This window comes from Chiloscyllium punctatum, chromosome 4 (assembly GCF_047496795.1).
Source record: "Chiloscyllium punctatum isolate Juve2018m chromosome 4, sChiPun1.3, whole genome shotgun sequence".
Taxonomy (NCBI): domain Eukaryota; kingdom Metazoa; phylum Chordata; class Chondrichthyes; order Orectolobiformes; family Hemiscylliidae; genus Chiloscyllium; species Chiloscyllium punctatum.
In genome coordinates, this window is record NC_092742.1 from 18113383 (window position 1) to 18135487 (window position 22105).

Here is a 22105-nt window from a genome sequence, read left to right on the forward strand (position 1 = left end):
AGTGTCTGTCTGGGACAGAGATCACCTTGCCTAAAGGTTAGGGCCACAGGATAATAATCAATCCAGAGTGGCCTCCTTGTGGATTATTTCTAAGAATTGGGGAGGAATTTCTCAGACTTTTCTTTAATAGCCTCTGGTTTTAAATCAAATTATCTGCATTCAAGATAAGGTGTTTCTCTGGTGAGGCGGCAAATGTATATAATGTACTTGCATGACTCAGGCTGGATGGACTTTTTCCAGACTGCCTTTTTAATATGTACATGGCTGGAACCTCTGAAATAATGGTCTTTAAGTTAACTTTGGTAAAGAAAAGCTGTTAATTGGTGAATTAAATGCCTTCAGTTTGCTCTCCGCTGACCTGACAGGTGATTTAGGAAAGATGAGACCAAGGCTAACCTTTCCTGAAGAATACTAAGATTTTGCATAATGTTGGTTTTGTTGTTGGCTTAGCCAACCTAACTTAAACTATTGTGCTGCAGTTTGTACGATAGAATTGCTTCATTGGTGTAGTTTGATAAGTGCCCTTAAATTCTAGTAAATAATCATCGATATTTCTTCCACAAAGTAAGAAAATTTGCTAACTTTCTTGTAGCCGTGTTCATTTGAAGCTATTAAATTGCATAATTATTCAAAAATAGAATTCACTCCCATCTGGCCTACATGTAACTCAGCCCACCATATTCTGGTCGACTCTAACCTGATCTTTGAAATGGCCCAGCAAGCCACTCAATTCGAAGGCAATTTGGAATGAGCAATAAATCGTGCCCTTGCCAGTGACACCCATATCCAATGAAAGAATAATGGAAAAGACTTACAAACAAGTGATTTTGGAATAAGAATAGGCTATCTCCTCTTTTTCTGCCTATTTTTAACCCATTTGCTTAATGTATCCATATCCCTTTTCAGACCATGTTCTCAACACAACTAGCTTTTCTGCCAATATTTACATCAGTGAATCCAACAAATGCCATTATCAGCCAAATTCCAGTTACAATGTTATCTACTCCTCTGTTCAATGATCTTCAGATTTCTCTTCACCCCCCCCCCCCCCCCCCCGCCGCCCCCCCCCCCCCCCCCCCCCCCATCTGTTGTTGTGGTAGCTTTTTTCAGAATTTAACAAAGTACTAGATTTTTTGCTGAACATGGAGAGATTGTGTATACAATATCTCAGAATGGGACGTAGTAGAAAAAAAGTCAGATGTGAATGAGCTTGAAGTAAATCCATTATTTACATATCAAAAGTGGTAATTTATGCAGAATCAAATATCAGAATGACTAGCTAATTAAATTTAGGGGATAGATTCACAGTCAATCAGAATGTGTCTAATTGACACAGATTCCACAACTTGGAACAAGCTGCTTTTTGATTGTAATAACATAATGTATTAAATGATGCTGCTATCATTTATTTACTGAAATATATCCATGTTGGTAACTCTTCTATAGTGAATATAATCCTTGTACTTTGCTTGTTGTTAACATATGTGAAGGAATTTGAAGTTGATACCTGAAGTTCTCTTTACAACTAAAGACTTGCGGGAGTCTGTAAGTGTAATTCCTGTAGAAAGTGCATTTGCACAAACACCTCCCGTCCCCAAAACCAGCGCAGAAGATACCTTTTTTTAATCACTCCTGTATTTGATTCTGATATGTTGACAAACTAATGTTATGATGCTGTCCATATAATAGGAATAAAAAATTCTGGTAACCTGTCTAAGAACTGCTTGGTTTACAAACTCAAGATTGCAAGTTGTGAAGGATCTATAAGAACTTCAGTGGGAGATTTTGGTATATAGTGTTTGTTTTGAACAGATGAAGTCATTTGAATGTATTTGGTACTTGCCAAGAAGGTGAATAAAAGAACAATCTAATACTATCTGCTGTATCCTGTTAAAATTTTCAAATGCATAACTCGATCTGTCTCCCATCATCCTGCTGTTTCTAAAAATTCTTGCATGGTTAAAAATTAACAAGGTTAATTGGTCAAACATTGCAGTTGCCAGCACTCCAATTCACTTAAATGAGGGCCAAATAATAATTTAGCACTTCACATTTTCATCTTTTAAGGGATAATTTGATCAGTGTTTTCCACAAAAAAAAGTGATTGGATTATCTTTGGAGGAAGTATGTGGTCCTCCACAAGTAGCTCCCAATATTTTCAATTAAACCAATGAGTCTTGGCAGACCCTGTTATCATAAAGGGTACCACAACAGCATTTGATCCTGTTCTCTCATGGCTTTGCTATATAACGTTTCAAGTGTGTTATTGGTTAGAGATCTAGTTGACGATTACAAACTTTTCATGTCTCCCTCACAAACATACAAAGAACAACTATACAGGAACCTACTGTAGCTGAAGTGAGCTAATTCAGTAGAGTTGAGGGGTGGGATGAGGTGGGGGAGCTTTAACACTGCTTTCCTGGTTGGTTTTTTTTTGACTAAATTTATAACTAGGTGACCTTGTTCTTTAGATGTGGCTCTGAAATTCAAACAACATTTACAGGAAATGTGATTAGTAATGTCAATATTATTGCAGTAATTAATCTATAATGTCTTATTTGATTTGTTATCACACATACCACAGTACAGTGAAAAGTATTGTTTTGCATGCTACCCAGACAAAGCCTACCTTACATAAGTACATCAGAATAATAGAACAGAATGCAGAATATAGTGTTAACACTATAAAGAAGGCACAGAGAATGATCAACTTTAACTTGAGCTCTGCTCACCTGCCCGATTGAAGGTGGTGGGTGGGATCTTTGGTCGTTTTCTTGAGCTGATTCGATGGATGGAGGACAGGCAAGCTTGCATGGTGGACTGGGCTACGTTTATAACTAATTTCTTGCTGTCTTGAACAGTAGTTGCCTTACCTAGCTGTGATGCATCCCAATAGTATCCTTTCTATGGTGCATCTATAGGAATTGGTAAGAGGCATTATGCATTCTTGACTGTAGTGTTGATGTGGATGGACCAGGACAGATTTGTGATATTTACTGCTTGGAACTTAAAGCTATTGGCTATCTCCACCTCAGCATCATTGATACAGACAGGGCATGGCCTGTTTTCTGCCTCGTGAAGTCAATGACCAGCTCCTTCGTTTTGCTGACATTGAGGGGGAGGATTGTTGTTTTTACCCCGTGCCACTAAGCACTCTATCTCTATATAACTACATTTCTAATTGGGTGACCTTGTTCTATAGATGCTGTTCTAAAATCCAAATAATAACAATGTAAGAGATACTGAGGCTAATGGGCTGAATGGTAACTCAAGGAGAGAAAACTATTAATTGTGGGGGTTTGAATTACATCGCAGTTTATTAGTAATTTCAGTTTAATCAGCATAATACAGCATTTTTATGTAACTGATTTGTGAAGGGACAAAATTCACAAAATTGCAAAATCGGGTTGTGAATTGATGTGCTGTAATAAAGCTCAAGTCCATCTGTTTGTTGTAAACTGCAGATTGATTCTATAAAGTCAAGCTTCAATGACAAAGTCCATTGAAGGTCATCCCTTAACTGCAGTATACTTTACTAATGCATGACATCTCCTGAAGCTTGAATAACCTGTACTTTTGCCCCTGCTAACTTTCATGCGGTTATTCCAATTGTTGCTGGTTTTGAGTAAATGAATCCGGCTATCTTTATATGTTGATGCTTTAATTTGCTTCTGTATTTACACTTGCATGTTTTAGCCAATGTGTGTTAGTTTACATTAATTGTTTTAAGTCTAATTTATTGCAGTTACATGCTTGAAAAAACCTCTAATGTTATGATGCAGTGTTCCAGCAGCTCCCAGCTGTTTGTTTCATCTTTTTGTTTAAATGTGCTTGCAGCTCAAGGCTTTCGTCAGTTGGAAATACACAATTTGTGCATTTACTTGATTTGCCATTGATTTCAAGGTTTGGTGTGTGCAAGTGTTTATGAAACCATGGCATCAATCAACATAGCAGCATTAGTTCTGTGGGACAGATTCCGCATGTGAACAGATTTTTGCCCCTTGATGGGAGGGGAGACACAAAGTCATTAGACCTTGAATGGGATGTATTTTAAACCAACACACAGGCACCATTATTTAATGTTTCATATTCTCAATAGACATTTAACCAAAATGTGGACTTAATGAGCTTCTCTCCTTTGTATGTTTGTTTCCTAGCTCATGCAATGCATTTTTTTAGTTGCACCTGTAGCTTTAAATTACTAATTTGTATGTTTTCTTCTTCGTTTCGTCTTTAGGTCAAACCCGGGTTCAACAGCTGGCGGCGAACACTCGGTACTTCAGAAGAAGACTGAAGGAAATGGGATTCATTATCTATGGAAATGATGATTCACCAGTTGTGCCTTTGATGCTGTACATGCCAGCCAAAATTGGGTAAATTAGAAACATACTCTGGCTTTGTAGTGTAGGCTCAGATTTTAAGTTTCTTTCAGCTGTCTGTAGTAACAAAATTATTACCTTTACTAGCAGTTTTGCAAAAATCTCCACTAGAGTGTAGCTTTAAATAAACAAACAGAAGAAATCAAAAATGAGCAGTGTTTTTTCCATTTTTGAAATCTGACAAACCACCTTGTACCTTCTGGACTGTGTAATCATCATGGCTCTTGTTGAAAAGTTAACAACTATAAAATTCCATGGATTTAGACTGTCTTACAAAGCTTGCACTGTCACTTAGGAGACAGAAGTCTCCTTTTAAACTCTAGCTTGCTCCCTAGTAGGGAGTTAGTCTTTGTTTGAATTGGGGGGGGGGGGGGCGGTCAAGCAAAATTGGCCACATCCCTTTGTTGCAATGTTTCTGACCATGGGAATTGTATTTTCTCACCTTTGACCATTGGGATCAAGGATTGTTTTCTTACACTTCATTGTTATGAGTGAGGTGACTAACTAATCCAATATTAGCCCATGTTCCTGCCACAAGTGGACTAGGTGGTATTTACTGAAGCAGATAGATGAGATGCTCAGATTTTCTCTCTGCCATTTGTACTTGATCTTCAGCTGGGCCTGTCATTTGAAACAAGTGAGACCTTGATGGGTGTTTTTTTTCCTGAATTTGGGCCGGAATTCTTACGACTTAGAGAGGCTGTTGCATTTTTTCCTTGAAGTATGTCCTCTGCCTTCCATGTAGCAAAGTGAAGCTCAGAGTAAACCATTTGTGTCTAGCATGCAGATGAAGCTTGTCCTTGGTTTAGAGGCCAAGGCTCATTAGTTTGACTCTAGGGATGTAAGGGATAAGATGTTAACTAAATTGGGCATAGTGCCTCTATGGTAAAGAGACTTGATATGCTTCACACTGAATCTAGAACGGGGGTTTGGGGCTGTGATAAGAGGGGAACCGTGGAGTTGAGCTAGAATCGTATTGAATCGCAGGACAGGTTTTAGAGGTAATATGGTCTCTGGCTTCTATTTTTCATGTTAATATATCTTTGAGATGGGTGAGAGGAGAGAACCATCGGAGCAGGATTAGTCCATATGGCCCATTGACTCTGTCCACCCCCCTCTTGTCTTTATCATAAGCAAACTTAGCAACAGCAGATGTCCAAATTGTTAATGTACAACGTGAATATTTGTGGTCCCAATACAGGCCCCTGCAGAACTCCACTAGTCACTGGCTGCCATCCTGGAAAAAAAACCCTTTTATGTCCCACTCTGCCTTCTGCCAGTCAGCTTGTCAAAGACCTGGAAATCCAAATAGATCACATCCGCTGACTCTCCTTTGTCTAATTTGTTCTTACCTCACAGATTTGTTAGGCATGACCTCCCTTGATGAAACCATGCTGACTTAGAAGAAATGAACAATCTCATCCTTGGTAATGAACTGTAAAATCTGAGCAACAATTACGGTCAGGCTAACTGACCTCTAGTTTCCTATCTTCTGCCTCCCTTCCTCCTTAAACAGAGGTGTTACAGTTTTCATTTTCTAAGCCGCTGGGACTTTCCCTGACTCCAATGATTCCTGAAAGATCACCACCAATGCCTCTATCATCTTCAGAGCCCTGGGTATATTCCATTAGTCTGGGTGATTTATTTGCCTTCAAACCTTTCAGCTTCCCCACCATCACTTCAATGGCCACTATGCTCAACTCTTCCACTGTGAAAACTGATGCAAAGTAGCTGTTCAGTTTCTTCACCATTTGTGTTTGTATTACTACTACTGCAGCCTCAATTTTCCAGTGACTTAATGTCCTCTCTTCTGTCTCTTGCACCTTTTCTGATTTTTTCTTTAAAAATATCTCCTGCATCATCGTTTATATTACTTGCTAGCTCACTCTTGGATCTCATCTTCTCCACCTCTCAACCCAACTCATTGCTTTTTTTCAGTTATCCTCTGTTTTTTAAAGGTTTTCCAATCCTCTGGCTTCCCACTGATCTTCACCACATGCTTTTGCTTTTATGCTGTCCCTGACTTTCCTTGTCAGCCATGGTTGCCGCCTTTTTCCCTTAGCATGTTTCTTCTTCCTTAGGTCAAATTTCTGTCATGCTTCCCAAAGTACCCCAGAAATTCCTACTATTCCTGCTCCACCATTTTCCCTGCTAGATTCCCCTTCCAATCAAATCTGGCCAGTTCCTCCCATATGACTTTGTAGTTACCTTTACTTGATTGTAACAGTGTTAGATTTTATTCAATCTTCCCTCTATCAAACTGCAGTGTGAATTCTATCATACTTTGGTCTCTGGACCCTAGGGGTTTAGCTCCTTAATCAATTCTACCTCATTACACTTCCTTAAATTCAGAATTGCTCGACTCTTAGTTGGCCTGTCCCAAGCTGCTCCATTTTGTAGACATACCATGAACTCCTTGATCTGCTACCAACCTGATATTCCTAGTCCACCTGCGAATTAAAGTCCCCCGTAAGTTATATAAAGTGCCATTGTTTTCTGCCTTTTCTATCTCCTGATTTTCCACCAGGGCCTTTTTTCTTTCGTGGACCCTCAGATCTAGGCACACAGATTCTACGTCTTCCAACTCTATATCGCTTCACGCAATTGACAATTTCATTTCTTACTAACAAAGAATCCCTGCCCCCTCTACCTGTTCTTTTGATAGCACCTATATCCCTGTATATTCGGTTCCTAGCCTTGATCCCCTTGCAGAATGATACCCACAGCATCATACCTGCCAATTTTAATCTGCACCATAAGCTCAATTACCTTGTTGATTATACTATGTGCATTTAAGTACAACATCCTCAGTCCTGTGTTAACTGCCCTCCTTCTCATTATTGCCCCTTATTTTCTGTGCCTAAAGTTAGATTCCTCGTCCTTTCCATACTCTGTCCTATTAAATGTTCTGGAGACTTTAACCTCTGCTGGAAATCACCACCACCTCACTATTTAGTTTAAAGCCCTATCTACAGCCCTAGTTATGCATCTTGCTGCAACTCTGGTCCCAGCCAGATGGAGCTTGTCCCTTCAGAATAGCTCACTCCTTCTGCAGTACTGGTGCCAATATCCCATGATTTTGAAACCGTTTCTCTCTCTCTCTCCAATCTTTTGAGCCACAATCATGTTGACTCTATACCAATTTGCTCATGGCTCGGGTAGTTATCCAGAGGTGGTTTCCTTTTTGGTTCTGCGTTGTAATTTAGCTGCTCAGATTCCCTCAGCAGGACCTCTTTCCACTTGCTACTGATACAATTAGAACCGATGTGGACCACAATAACGACCTTTCTCCTCACATTCCAAGTTCCTGTGCAGTCCAGATGAGAGATCCTGAACCCGGGCATCGGGCAACACAGCCTTCAGAACTCACGGCCACAAAATAGTGCCTATTCCCCTGACTATACTATCCCCAAGTATAACTACACTTCTCTTTTCCCCCAATCGAATGGCTCCCTGTTAAATTGTGCTATGGTTAGTTTGCTCAACCTTCCTACATCTTCTTGGGCCTCTGGATTACTAGTCACCATAAATGGAATATTTGCTGTGATGACAGCAGGCAGGTGATACAAATATCAAACACTTGAGGAAACTCAAACTTAATTGGGTAGATGAGATGTGTGTTGGGAGAATGAGATGTAATTATTCAAAGTTTGAATATCATGGGGAAGTTAAACAATGCAAGGTTGATTCCACTAATGGACAAATTGGTAATAAACCTGACTTTAGGATTAGTATCAAAGGCGCAAAGTGAGTAGTTGGAACAAATGATTTTACACATTATTGCTTCAATGCGGAATGCATTGCCTATTAAAGTTGAGTTAATAACACACGCAGGCTTTTGCTTAAACCTTAAACTTATTTATGTTGAGTTAATTCTGTTCTAAAACCTGATTTTTAAGCAAATATAGGATAGATTTGAAGGATTGACCTGTATATGTGTGAAAGCTATATTTGGTGAATTGCATTAATGTTGGGTTGTCAACACAAACTAAATAGCCTTGATAATCAGGATTGGACTATCCTATTGCAAGTGTCCTTTGAAAACAGTCACCCATTACTTGGGACATGAGTATTGCAGAGATGCCATAGGGTTCTTTGCTAACATTCTAGAACTGCTCTCTCAACAATGAAGCTTGCAAGATGTCAGGCCAATTATTTTTATGCCATAGTTTCAGAAAAAAAGCTTTTTTCAATGTTTTTTAAAAACTTGAAGCCTGAAGTGTACATATTATTTCTGCAGTGCTTTTGGGCGAGAAATGCTGAAGAGAAATGTTGGCGTTGTGGTGGTTGGTTTTCCCGCTACTCCAATCATTGAATCCCGAGCCAGGTTTTGTGTATCTGCTGCTCACACCAGAGAAATGCTGGATACAGTAAGTTTTTTTTTATTTTTAAAACTAATCTATTTCCTTGCAGACTGAATAAATTTTGTCTATACTATTTTCAGTTCTAGGAGTGTTTTGTCACTGACCTCCCATTCCAAGTAATCTTAATGTCATTCAGTTCACAATAAAGCAATGCTCAAGAGTCTTTTTGGAACAGTCAGCCCTTTTAAAAGGAGTTGTAATAGAAGGTGCATCCTTTCAATATGTTAAGCTTACTGATTTTTACCAATTAGCATTAAAATATCTGATTTTCTAAACCTTGTATATTAGGTACAAAAAGCAGTGACAATCATTTTTGTTTAATGTCATCAAAGCTTGTAATTGGAAATTAACATTGTTCTTCAAGTTAATTAGCTAATAAAAGGTTTAATTTGATACTATAATTGCTATACAAGGACAATGTCTCAAGTTTTATGTCATTAGCTAAATAGGCAAAATTAATTCTTGAATTTAGAGGCATGAGTTGAGATGGCTCCAAGCACTCCTATTCAGATCCTGAAATAATTGATGTTGCGTTCCATGTGAATTTTACACTTTGAAAAATTGACTTTTTGTAATCTCAGGACACCCAAATGCATTTTACAGCTGAAATAATTGTGTGGTTGCTGTTGTAATGTAGAAAACAGAGCAGCCAATTTGAACACAGCAAACTTCCACAAACGACTGTGGTAATAACCAGATAATCTGTTTTCTCTTTAAAAACTTAATAGTTGAGGGATAGGTATTGGCCAGAATACCAGGGAGAGCATCCTTTGCATTCACCTAAGATATTAGGCTTTGTTGGATGTTTTATCAGAAAAATTACATCCTTATAGTGAAATATTGCCTGAACTGTGTCCTGAAGCATCAGTGTGGATTTTAAGGGACAGATTAAAGAACCGAAGCAACTGAGCCTAATTAGGAGGGAGCAAACAGACAAGATACAAGACTGAACTTTGAAGAACTGATCAATGGTTACACTACTCAAATGGGCTGGGAGCTGAAAGTCAGTCAGGTAATTTGAGTGAAATGCCCAAGGTGGAGAGAGATTAAATTTCTAAGGATAATAGAGGAAGAGAAGTGAGTCTGTGAAACAGTTTGAAAGTGAGAATTTTAAATTTGAGATGTTGAGGAACAGAAGCCTTTTATAGGTCAGTAAGCAGTGGGTGATTAATGAGCTAGGACTTATTCCCTGGTATTGTATGAATGCCCTTAGTAACTTTTCATGTCTGAAACTTTTGATGTCCTTGTCCCTTTTTATCAATCATAGTAACTTGAACAAGATGCTGTTTAATGGCATTTTCTTTTTGGGCACTTCATTCAACCGCTTTACTGTTGAATGACATTTATAGAGCTAAAACGCTGAGCTACATGAACTGCGTTTTTAGAAATGCTGCTGAAAGTGTAGAAACTGGGCTTGTTTTTAAGCAATTACTTTGAAATACTTAACTAACAAAACGCGTGTGTAATGACATTTATCAGCATTCTAATTGCGAGTTTTGGCCAAAGATGAAAGTTAATTATCAAACCATCTAACTCCCTAAGGGCCAAGTACCTTAACATTTAAAATATATTACTAGTATTCCTACAACTCTGCACTCCTAAATTGTATTTTCTTTGTTGTTTCTGCAATCGTACGGTGCTTTATTTTAAATTGGGAAGTCTTTTATCCTGAAGTTCATTTTAAACAAAAAAACTTCACATTTTATTTAAACAAAATAATAAAATTGCTCCCACATGGCAATGGTAATTTTATCTGAAAAAGGTCTCCTGTTACACTGTTTGAATTTAGGGCTTTAAGCAGAAATGCTAAAGTTTCAAGATTCATCTAATGAGCCCCATATAATTGTCAAAAGATGTAATGTTATGCTCAATTGGCATGCACCTAGAGGAACCATTCACTCCATCATTTTTGTACTGTTTCAATCAATAAAGTGCAGAGTCTGGGTATTTTGCTTCACTTTCCTCTTGGTTATGCCCCGTCATTTCCCACTAAGGTCAGTATCCATTTGTGATTATGAAGGGACTTCTCTCTGGTGTACTTAAAAGAAAATGAGATTTTTGCATCATCTGATGGTGAGGAGGAAACTATTCTGTTTCATTGTTTCGCATGTTTTGAAGTAATCTATTTTGAAATAATGTATGTCAAAATCATGTATTCTGGAGTAATTAATATACTTTGAAATTCCAGCAAGGTGTCTGTAAAAAAGTGAATTTGGTAAACCATGTGTTAGCAGAAAAATAAAAATAATTTGAAGTGGGAACCGGGTTCAATTCCAACCTCGGGCAAACTGTCTGTGTGGAGTTTGCACATTCTGTGGCTGCATGGGTTTCCTCCGGGTGCTCCGGTTTCCCCCCTCACTCCAAAGATGTTCAGGTTAGTTGAATTGGCCAAACTAAATTTCCCAAAGTGTTCAGGGATGTGTAGGTTAGGTGCATTAGATAGGAGTAGATAAAGGATAATATAGGGGAATGGGTCTGGGTGGGTTGCTTTTTGGAGGGTCATTGTGGACTAGTTGGGCCGAAGGGCCTGTTTCCACACTGTAGGGATTCTAAGGACATAAGTGTTAGTGATTCCATGTCAAGTTCAGGATTGCCTTTGTGCCATGAATTAGACTTGAGGTGGAAGAAAGTTACCGTTGCTTGGTCCCACAAATCTGTTTTTGTGATAGAAATCCAAAATAGGAGCTGGTGTAGGCCATTCAACCCTTTGAGCCTTCTCCATTATGGTCATGGCTGTGTGACTCAGATGGAGTTTTACGACAATTGACCGTGTACACTACTTTAATTCCAAGTTTGTGTCTCACTGGTGTGAGAGGAAGATTGTATATGTTAATTGGATTACCTTGTGGTTTATCGGTGTTCTGCTGAAGTTAAATTCTTAATAATAAATTGCTAATATTTAAGTTATGAACTTGGTGATCCAAATCTGTTGTTTGTCAAGTTTGGTTAGGAACAGTTGAGCGATTTTGAGAGTTTATTTTAATTTTACCATATTATGAATCCAGTGTAATGAAGTTGATTTAGTTTGACCTGCTATCCCAGTGATGTAAAATTTGAAACTAATGTTCAATTATCAAATTGCTTGAGAGGCTTCTATAATGAGTCTTTGCCCTGGTAGTTGTCAAGGTCCTAAGATGGTCTTTTCAAATTTGTCATTTACGTGCACAAAAGGTCTCTTGGGTTAAATATTTGTTGGCACATTTCATCATTTTATTAAATAGTACATTCCATCATGAATGTTACCTTCAATTCTATTTAGCTGTGCACCCAAGCACTGAAAGTTTAAAATTTAGTACTGTTTGAGTAATACTTAATTGTCTCTTCAGGATATGAAATGTTGGGTACCTACCAGCTTGGAACTGTAATGTAAACTAAACTTTCAGCAATAAAGTTTAGCATGAGCCAGTTCAAACTCTGCAGCAGTTCTTAAATAATTTCTCTAATATTTCATCAATGTTTTGAATTTTTGATTTGTTTTCTTCCCTTGGAAGCACACTGCATTGTTTGGACACTGGGCTTTGATGCGCCTCTAAATTATCAGTCAATATTTTCCCTGACCCCTCCACTGTACTGCTAACTTCATGTTTTGCAAGCTCCTGCCGAAACCTATCTATGCTGATGTATTATATTTTCAGATGCTCACATTACCCTGCTGCTTAAAATTTGACACCTTAAAATTTTGTTTGCCTTCCCACCTGTAAGAGTTTTACTTTTTAATTAAAGCTCAAATGATAATTTAAATATGATAAAATATCCAACACACGAGAGTTTTCCTTTGTCCTATCCCTCAACTAATTTCATTTTAAATGAATAACATTCTGTTTAACATCATCATGACTGTTTTTTGGCGATGTGTGCAAAATTGGCTGCCATGTTTACAACATTGTGTTTACCACATTGGCATACTTTAGACACTGTCAGTAGATTCTGCAAGCTTTTCTTAGTCATTTGGCTGTCACAATCAAGGTAAGTGGGGTGCCTATTTGAGACATGCTGAGAATGATTTTGGGAGTTAGGAGAACAGCCTAATTGGAATAATCTAGCCAGTTACATCTTTGGTTATCACTACCGTTGTATATTTATTTTTGAAGAACTGACATTTGATCAGGAAAATAGTTCATTGAACATTCTATTCTTTATTCTAATGTTTTACCTTTGCATTTTTTTTAGGCTTTAAAAGTAATAGGAGAAGTTGGTGATCTCCTGCAGTTGAAATACTCACGGCACAAATTGGACCCTTTACTTGACTGTCCATTTGATGAAACCCTGAATGAAGAAAACAAAGACTGACCTCTGCCCCCGTTGGGCAAATGTTTGCAAGTCCAAATCTCTCCTTTCAGTTAGATACCACTCTGCTTCTTCATGCTTCAAATCTTCAGACCTATTTATATTTTTTTAAAACCCAAGTTGAACTTGAAGGTGTTAAATGAGTGCTCATTCACTAAAGCCATTTTGTGTTTCATTACCTGGAGCTATACACAGTTTTTCGGCATTTCCATAATTTACTGAGAAATCAAAAAAATGCGTTTGCATCTCCTGAAAGAGTTTCTCCCCTGAAACCCTGTCCACAATAAGCTACTATACAAATATAATCAGTTTATTGGCAAGGTGGAGCCACTGCTCACAAGCATGAAACCTCTGAATCTTTTTTGAATGGTTTAAGTAACTTCTCACTTTACATATGTACCACATTCCTCTATCCTCCCTCCACACACAACTTTGTTTCTTCTTAACGTACTTCCTAACTATGCTGGTCTTGTTCATTCTTATAAGTGCCACAATAAGAATCTTCAGAAAGGTAAGGTGGGACTGTGGTTTTAATAAGCAGTTTGAAATAACTTGCAATGATCCAATTCATTTTTTTTTGTTCACATGCAATCAGACCAATTAAGAGTTCCTGAGGCGAAAGCTGATGTTGGCGAGCCCAGAATTGCCAATTAACTAATTGCTGAAAATAGTACTGATTATGTGTGTGAAATTTTGTTTATGTTACTTTTACCTCCTTTCGGTGATGGTGCTCCCTCCCCTCAACATCATAAAAGCTTTAATTTATAAAATTAGATCCACTTTACATGCAATATAGCATTCAAAGCAGTACAGTTGGGTAAAACTGTCAAATAGAAGGTCATGCTGGATAAGTTTTAATCTGAAATGAAATGTTGCAAGGAAATGTATATGTATTGAAAGCCGGACCTTTGTATTTCAAGCAATGAAATCTTTAGGAAATTAGGGTTTAGTTTATAATCTGTTTTGGAAATTTTATTTAGAGATGGTGGTAACTTAATTTGACTGTACATTTTTTTTTAAAAATCTCAAATTTCACCCAAAATTGAAACATCAGGTCACCACTCTTCTCCTGAACTGTATAATCTGAGACCCCAAATAATGCAGCAAAACAATTTCCTCATCTTCCTCCTCACCACTCCTGAGAAGATTTATTTCACTAGTAACCACTGATAAGTGAGAATACCTTTACCTGGAACAGAAAAGGATTTCTGCTGCATGTGTAAAATAAGTATTTTACAAGCATTCCCTTCAATCTGTATCCATTATGAAAAATGATGCACTTGACCTTCATTCATTGTTGCATAGCCTGACTTATAGGGAATTGATACATTTACTTCACTGTCAGTTAGTAGTTTGAATATTTGTGTTTTTGCATCTGATTTTACTGTGGGGAAGGAGGATTGTTACAATTTCAACATTTTTTCCTATACAAGATATTGCTGAGTGAAGATGAAGTTTTTTTTTAAAAATTGACAGTGCTCCATGCTTCAGATCTTGTCTATTGTTAGTTTGATCATTGCTGAGGGCTAGCACTGAAAATTGAGGTCATGTGTTTACAAATGGCATTGCAATGTTGGAAGGAGTTTTTGCACAGAGCTCTATGACTATCTTAAATTCTTTCAGATTTGAAGTAATTGGCTACAGTGGTATGATTTCTTAACAAATGTAGATATTGCCATAAATGCCTGACAGGTAGACAATTGTTATACCTGCAGAATTCCTCAATGTATTTGCTGAAGGGAATACACTGTTGCATGTTTAAGTGCTAGCCACTGGTTTAACCTGAGAGAGATTGTGGAAGAAGAGAGGATAGGAGAAGTGCTGGAGTGCAGGGCTTCAGAAGTGCCCTCCAATGTTGAATGCACTGAGAGAAAATCTCTTGTTTGTGTATTGTATTTAGTTGCCAGACCTCTGAGTCATGGTCCTTATTTTTCTATTTATAATAGGTGGATTCCCAGTAAGTTGTTAGTTAAATATACTGTGTGGTCAGTGTGATGCTAATACTGTATTGTGTCCGGTGAACCCCTCCTGAAACGCATGGCTTTTGGGTGAGGACAGGATCATGCAACCCACTCACCTCAAAATTCACTTGTGTGTTGAGGGTTGGTGATTTGGGTGAGGTACCAGAGGGCACCTGTTGCCTGTGAAATTAAACCCCATTATAGTTTGTCTGTGCTTTAGAATAGAAAAGAACTAGAGGGGGAAATTGAGTCGAAAGATTTGTCACATGGTTGGCTGGGCCAGAGTGGGGAGCAAAAATAATTTTGCAACCCTTTAACCTCCCACCTCAAATTTGAATTGAATGAACAGTATTTCACTTGCCTTCATGAGAAAAAGGCTTGTGAATCCTCACAGCACCAGATCCAATACCATTGTGTTCTTTTTTATTTCAGATCACCAATTTGAAATCACTCCGTTGACATTCTGTTATTTTTCTAACTCCAGTTTGAGCATATTTATAAATCTCACTTACGTTTAAGGGATGAGAAACCATATGAATCACTAACTTTTTATACTAAAATGTGCAATCAAGAATTGATTTGTTTTGAGTTGGGTTCTTTTTCCGCTTAAATTGTTTTAAGCAGCGGATCATTGTAAGCAAATGCAGCTTTAGTTTCTCTGGAGAAGTATTCACTTTTTTTAAAAGGAGAAAAGATTTAATATCATTGTACTGTTTAAAATGTAGCTTGTGTTATCTATGTTTCAAGCTGCATTCATGGGCTGTCACTAAGGCAGCTTATGTGATATATTCAATTAGTTAAATTAATTACACAAGCGTGTCTTCATAGTTTCGCCATTCCAGATTAATATTGTCTCTCTTCCTTTTGGAGGGCATGCAGTTATGATTGACACTTTTAAAATTCTGCTTGTGCTTTTTTCTCCATTAGTTTTGCCCTAAGCAAAGTATTATTATAGAGTCAATTATTTTGTTTTCCAGCTGCATTCTCTGCAAGTTAAGTCCTATGAGTTTTCTATCCTCTCCCAACACAATACGAGCTTATGATGCACTTTTATTTTTCAACAATACCTTCACTTTATTTTGTCTGCTGTCATTTGATTAGCTTTTGCACAATGGAGCAGGTTTCTTTCTCCTCTTGCATTTGGAAATGCAGAAATATCGCTGCTTTCAGTGAAGTTTGCTGTTAAGCATAAACCTGCCATTGTCGAGGAGTTGATTTGAAATGTAATGTCCAGTTGACGTGCATGAAGGAGAAATCTGTTCACAATTGCTCATCTGCACTGAAGCTTTCCACTTGATCTTGACTGTTTATAAGCTGTCTGCATCATAAGATGTGATTGCTTATTAATTGGCTTTTTTAAGATTAAGCCACAGATATGTCTTTTCTGTTTAAACACATTAAACACATCAATTGAGCACTCCTATGAAAGTCAGCTTGTCACTATGGTGTAGAGTAGGTTCCCTATGCAAAATATTCTTTCACAAGAAAATGGCAATGGTTCAGGAAACAACAAAATGCTGGAAGAACATTTATTAGCCACCTTCAACTTCACTGATAGCATGTTTTGTAGTTTTTAAAAAAAATTCCATATTTCTGGCTGTAGGAATAGATTTAGTTTTCTACAGACTATGGTCATTCTGTCATCTCCACTTCGGCATCAAATTTGCTATGCTAACACATGGAAAATGCTGTCAGAGGGTATGCTAGGAGAAAGAACATTTCCTAAGTAGTCAATCAGAGCAGCCAGTTTAAGGAAATGGTTCCTGACTGAGCATTCGAAGAGTATAATTTCCAGGTAGTTCCAAAAACACTCTGAACAAATGCAAGCTGCAGGAAGAAAAATCCTCCTGCTGTAACTTGTTTCTGTCTTTAAACCAGTTTTTTTTTGCTGTACGTTTTGACAGTGCATGCAGATAATCCTGGCTAACTCAATCTCAATAATTTCATGGAAAACGACAGTGGGGGGGTAGTCTGTTGGAGATTTGGGAGGGGTACTGCAGCATTCTTCCATGTTGCACATCTGTATAAAAACAAGCTTTCATTTTACCATAACCTTTAATCCTTATGATATATTGACATATTATGAAGTATAATTTGCAAACCTCACAATACATTTTGAAAATTCAATGTGTTGAAAACAATCTTTTCACTATGATGTTTTATATTTGTACATTCATGCATCTATCAGTGGTCATCAATCTAGCTTTAACTTTAAGATTACTTTTTTTTTCTTGTTCTGTGAATTTTAAGCTCACAAGTGCAGTTATTTTTAGCTGTGTGATCAGGATGCTGCCAATTGTAGACAAGTCAGTGGTTATATTTATCCAACTGATGGTCAAGGCAGTTATGAAAGACCATACAAGAGAACCTTACATAGGCCTATGGCATGTTGAAGCTATGCAGACTTTTTTTAATTACACAATAAACTTTTCTTAATGTTTGTTTTGTTGTAAAAGAAAAGTTACTTTCCTTGGTGGGGAAACTTTTTTTTAAATTGGATAATTTGGTGGAAGCTGATTAACATATGATGGGTATGTGTACAGCACCTTCTGTGTGCGCACAGGCTCCAAAAGTGCACCTTTTATTTATCTCCTGAAGATGCACCTTTTAGGGCCATAGCACGCACTCCAGTCTCAACCATGCCGTCATGAAAGGGAAGAGAAGAAGCATTTTGTGCCTACTTTGTGTTGGCCACCTCATGTCTAATTTCTCTGCCAACGAATGGCAATGGTTTTGGGATGATGGGATGGCAATTATCAGGAAATTGTTTTGAAAATTTCAGTCTGGTTTATCAGTGCAGCTAGAGCATCTTGTTAATGTATTCAATCTAGTTTCAAGCTGCCACCTTTTGAAACAACAGCTGTAAACTGTTTACTCAGGCTCTGGCAGCAGAGGCCTGCTGTACCACCTACTGCGAGGAAATCTCAGTCAATCATTTTTTTTCACAGGTGTTTTTGCTCACTTGCACTAAAAAGCAATGACTGTTCAATTTTAAGAATTAAACAATGTTTCCCATTGGCTGTTTATGTATTGTCTTCTCTTAAACTGTTTCAAGGAAAATAATGACTTTTGAATAACATCTTAATGCCAATAGATAAGGATTGTACAGGTTTGCACACTTCATGAAAAGACTTCTCAAACTTCAAGTGTGTGTTGAAGGGAAGATCAAGAAGGGCACCGAAATGGTGTGTGATTAGAGGTGGTAAATAAACGCTGGATACATAGTGGAAGTATCAAGTGTGAACTGCAGTGGTGCCTTGTTAAGTAGCATATTGTTGAATTTTACTTAGATTGTGAACTGGGACATTAGAAGAGGAAGAGAAAAAATTGAATGCAAGTTTTCTTTTGTTGAACTGTACCATGTTAGATACCGAACATACTCTGATAGACATATCTACTCCATGATTTAATTTAGCGTTGGATTTAAAAGGTTGATGCTCACTTGTGGCATTACACGTTGATGTTTGGACAGTGTTGACTGTAGTTATGCAAACCAGTTATGTGTCACAGGAATGTCTGGTAACCTCTTCCCGTGTTCTGGTGTTGCTAAAGTAAGGCATGTAAAGTATTCCTGATAGGACCAGGTAAATACCAATGTTGACTTTGCTGCTGGCAGAGCAGTATTTTACCCATTTGCAGAGGTAGGAAGGATTGTTGTAACTTTTGTTCCGTTTGCTTTCCTGTTGAAAAACAGGATGGACATTTCCAAAATGTAATTTAAAACCTAAAGCTGTACAGCCTTGGAATTCTAATTTTTGCCAATGTTGATGCCAACGATTTTCCCTGGATTCTAATCTCATCTTGATTTGTCATTTTGTGCTGTGGTAGATATTGTTGAGCTATAGATGCAGTATCACATTTTAAGAAATGTTTGAACATATTGCAAGAAATCAAAACCCCCATTTGATAAAGCAGCTTTATATTCTGTGAACATTAAAATCAAAGGCAGAACCATTTTTTTCAAATACATTTTTGCTGCACACTTTGTATTAAGCATCATAATAACTTTGGCTTCAGATTAGGAATGATTTTGTTTGTCGATTAAATCAAGGCTAAGGAAAGAGTTCTTGGTGTGTTCTGAAAATAAGGCACAAATCTCTGAACCAATGTGCAGCCAGCCAAATACAACTATGTTCGTGACAATTGATTTAAGGATAAAATGGTGTCTGTTACTTCCTGTTTTGAAAAATGTGTAAAATGAGATTGTAGGTCCTCTTGCTTTTTCTGTTTTTCTCAGTGATTTGTTTAACGATGACTTAATGGCTTTGTGTATGAATTTTAAACTGGAATGACTGTTGCATTGATGTTTAGAGACGAAAGTCTCTAAGTTATGTCTAGCATACAAGAAAATCCAATATTGAGAATTTGGAAATCCTAATTAGTGACTTGACTCACAACACTTTATTTGTTGCAGGAGAAGGAGGAACAGTAGGAAGAAATGAAGTTTGCTTTTACCCTTAAATTCTGTCTGCCTCTGCACATTTCAGCAAACAAATATTGGTTTGCTTTTCACATTTGAATGATCTCGGTCCCATTTGTGGAATACCAGTTGCAGTGTATTATAAATGTGATTAATATCCCTTACTGTTTCTGTACATATCCTGTTCTTTTGTACATGAGATGTTATAAATGTACTTTTTTGATGGGACTCAATGCAGTAATGTTTTATATTGGAACCTTCCTTGCCTTTTACCTTGAATGTGATTTTACATATATCATTGGTTTATGAAAGTGTAATTTATTCATGCATTATTTTGGAAATATGGTGCATGTTGAAAACACTGGAGAATCGATAACTGCTTGAAAAATGTCAACTGAAATGTATAATGTTCTAAATAAAAACTTTCAATATGTTTTGGGTTGCATGGCATTATACAGGATGGATTTGAACTATTGATGCTTTTGCTGCTAACTTTCCAATCCAGAAAGTTCTGTTAATATTGTTGGCTTACAATGTCACTTCCCTCATGTCAAGGACCACACATTTTTTGCATGTTGTAAAAGTTTATTTGGAGAAAAAAAAAGCCATCCAGCAAGTTTCTACTTCTAATAGGTATAACAGGTTTACTGCTTTCAGTGTGGTTTTTACATTCAGTAGTCTAGAGGTAGTTCTGGTTTACATTCTGCCAATTTCACTAGATGTGCATTTTTTTGTCACAATATAGTAACCTAATTTTATAGGTCAGAAGTCACATGACACCAGATTGTGGTTCAACAAATTTATTTGAATCCACAAACTTTGAGTACTGCTCCTTCATCAGGTAAAGCTTGTGATTTTAAATAAACCTGTGGGATTGTAACCTAGTATTGTGTGATTTCTGATCTTGTCCACCCCAGTTCAACACTAGCACCTCCATCTCCTTGTCTGATATGAGCAGAAAGGTGTCTTGAAATGTGGCTAGACTAGCAGCATATCTCCATATATCAGCTGCTCCTATTCTCAACACTTGATTCTCCCATCCATCCTCTGCCCCCACACCCCCCAAAAAGTTCTTTTTAAGGCTTTATATTTATCTCAAACTACTTCCAATTCTGATGAAGGAGCATCATTCTTGAAATATGACCTGTTTATTTCTACACAAAAGCTGTCAGATTTGCTGAGGGTTTTCAGCATTGTTTCACTTTAATCTCCCAAAGGGCTTGCTGTTTTCAATTAAGTGGGGAAGAAGCACCATCTGAAAATGAAGTCTTTCTATGTGCTGGCCCCATGTATTCATTCCTAATGCAGGATGTGGTCATCACTGACAAGGCCAACACTTATTGCCAGTTGATTACCTTAGGAAGGACATATTGGCCTTGGAAGAAGTACAACATAGGTTTCCAAGATTGATGTGGACTTCAGTGTTTATGAGAAGATACTACATAATTGTTTGTAGAATTTAGAGGGTTAAGCGATAATCTGATTGAAGTCTTCAAGATATTAACAGGAAAAGATGGTAGAAAAATGTAAAGTATTTCCATTGGTTGGAGATTGCAGATCTAGGGGGCATGGTCTAAAAACTAAGGCTGGACTATTCAGGACAGACGTTAAAAGTATTTCTACACACAATGGGTGTTAACTGTTTTGGACACTCCACAACAAATGGCATTTGACGTTAGACCAGTTGTCATTTTTAAATCTGAGAAGTTTTTGTTCAGTAAAAGTATCAAAGGAAATGGAGTTAGACTACAGATCGTTTGAAAGGCAGCACTGGCTCAAAGGGCTGAATAGCCTACTGTTCTATACAAACTCATGGTGAGCTGCCTTGAATACACCTCAGTGTCTTGATTAGGCTGTGTTGCCCAGAGGTTGAGTTGTGGGAGGCACGGTGGCTCAGTGGTTAGCACTGCTGTCTCACAGCACCAGGGTCCCAGGTTTGATTCCAGTCTCTGGCGACTCTCTGTGTGGAGTTTGCACATTCTCCCCGTGTCTGCGTGGGTTTCCTCCAGGTGCTCCGGTTTCCTCCCACAGTTCAAAGATGTGCAGGTCAGGTTAATTGGCCATTCTAAATTGCCCATAGTGTTGGGTGCATTAGTCAGAGGGAAATGGGTCTGGGTGGGTTAGTCTTCGGAGGGTCGATGTGGACTTGTTGGGCCGAAGGGCCTGTTTCTACACTGGAGAGGATCTAATCTTTACAGACCCACCATTTGCAGTTGTTTTTAATCGCATGACATTGAGTAAGATCAGCAAATTTCCTTCCCTGATGCATGTGAGTAAACCAAAGGTTTTTAATAACAATTCAGTAGTTTCATGATTTATTATTACCGACGCTAGCATTCTTTAATTCCAGATTTATTTCATGTGACTCAATTTAAATGCCCCAGCTGCCTTGGTGAGATTTGAACTCCTAATCCAAACTTAGTCCAGTAATATAACTGTTACTGCATCCCTGTAAACTTTCAGCTTTCATAAAGGTGCCTGATATGTCAAATATTAAACAACTGTGGCTTAAAGTAGGTCTAATTTCTGTTTGAGTATGTTGTCTTTGGCACAATGAAGAGGTTTATTAAAGATATGTTTATGAATTCCACAAGCGCATACTGCTATAGCGGTACAGGACAGAGAAAGCTTTACTGCATATCTAAATGTTTAGCATAGCGTTATAATCTGGTTACAGCACAGGAAGAGGCCCTT

The 22105-nt window shown here is 37.7% G+C and overlaps 1 protein-coding gene across 2 annotated transcripts in view; it reads left to right on the forward strand.

Annotated features, from left to right (window-relative positions):
• Positions 1-19844, forward strand: part of sptlc2a (serine palmitoyltransferase, long chain base subunit 2a) — a 116244-nt gene extending 96400 nt beyond the window's left edge. For both annotated transcript variants that reach the window (XM_072568158.1, XM_072568159.1), the window contains 3 exons: positions 4238-4373; positions 8620-8749; positions 12914-19844. In XM_072568158.1, coding sequence (XP_072424259.1) covers positions 4238-4373; positions 8620-8749; positions 12914-13033 — 386 coding nt within the window. In that variant the 3' untranslated portion in view covers positions 13034-19844. The remainder of the gene's footprint in view (positions 1-4237; positions 4374-8619; positions 8750-12913) is intronic.
• The last annotated feature ends 2261 nt before the right edge of the window (positions 19845-22105 follow it).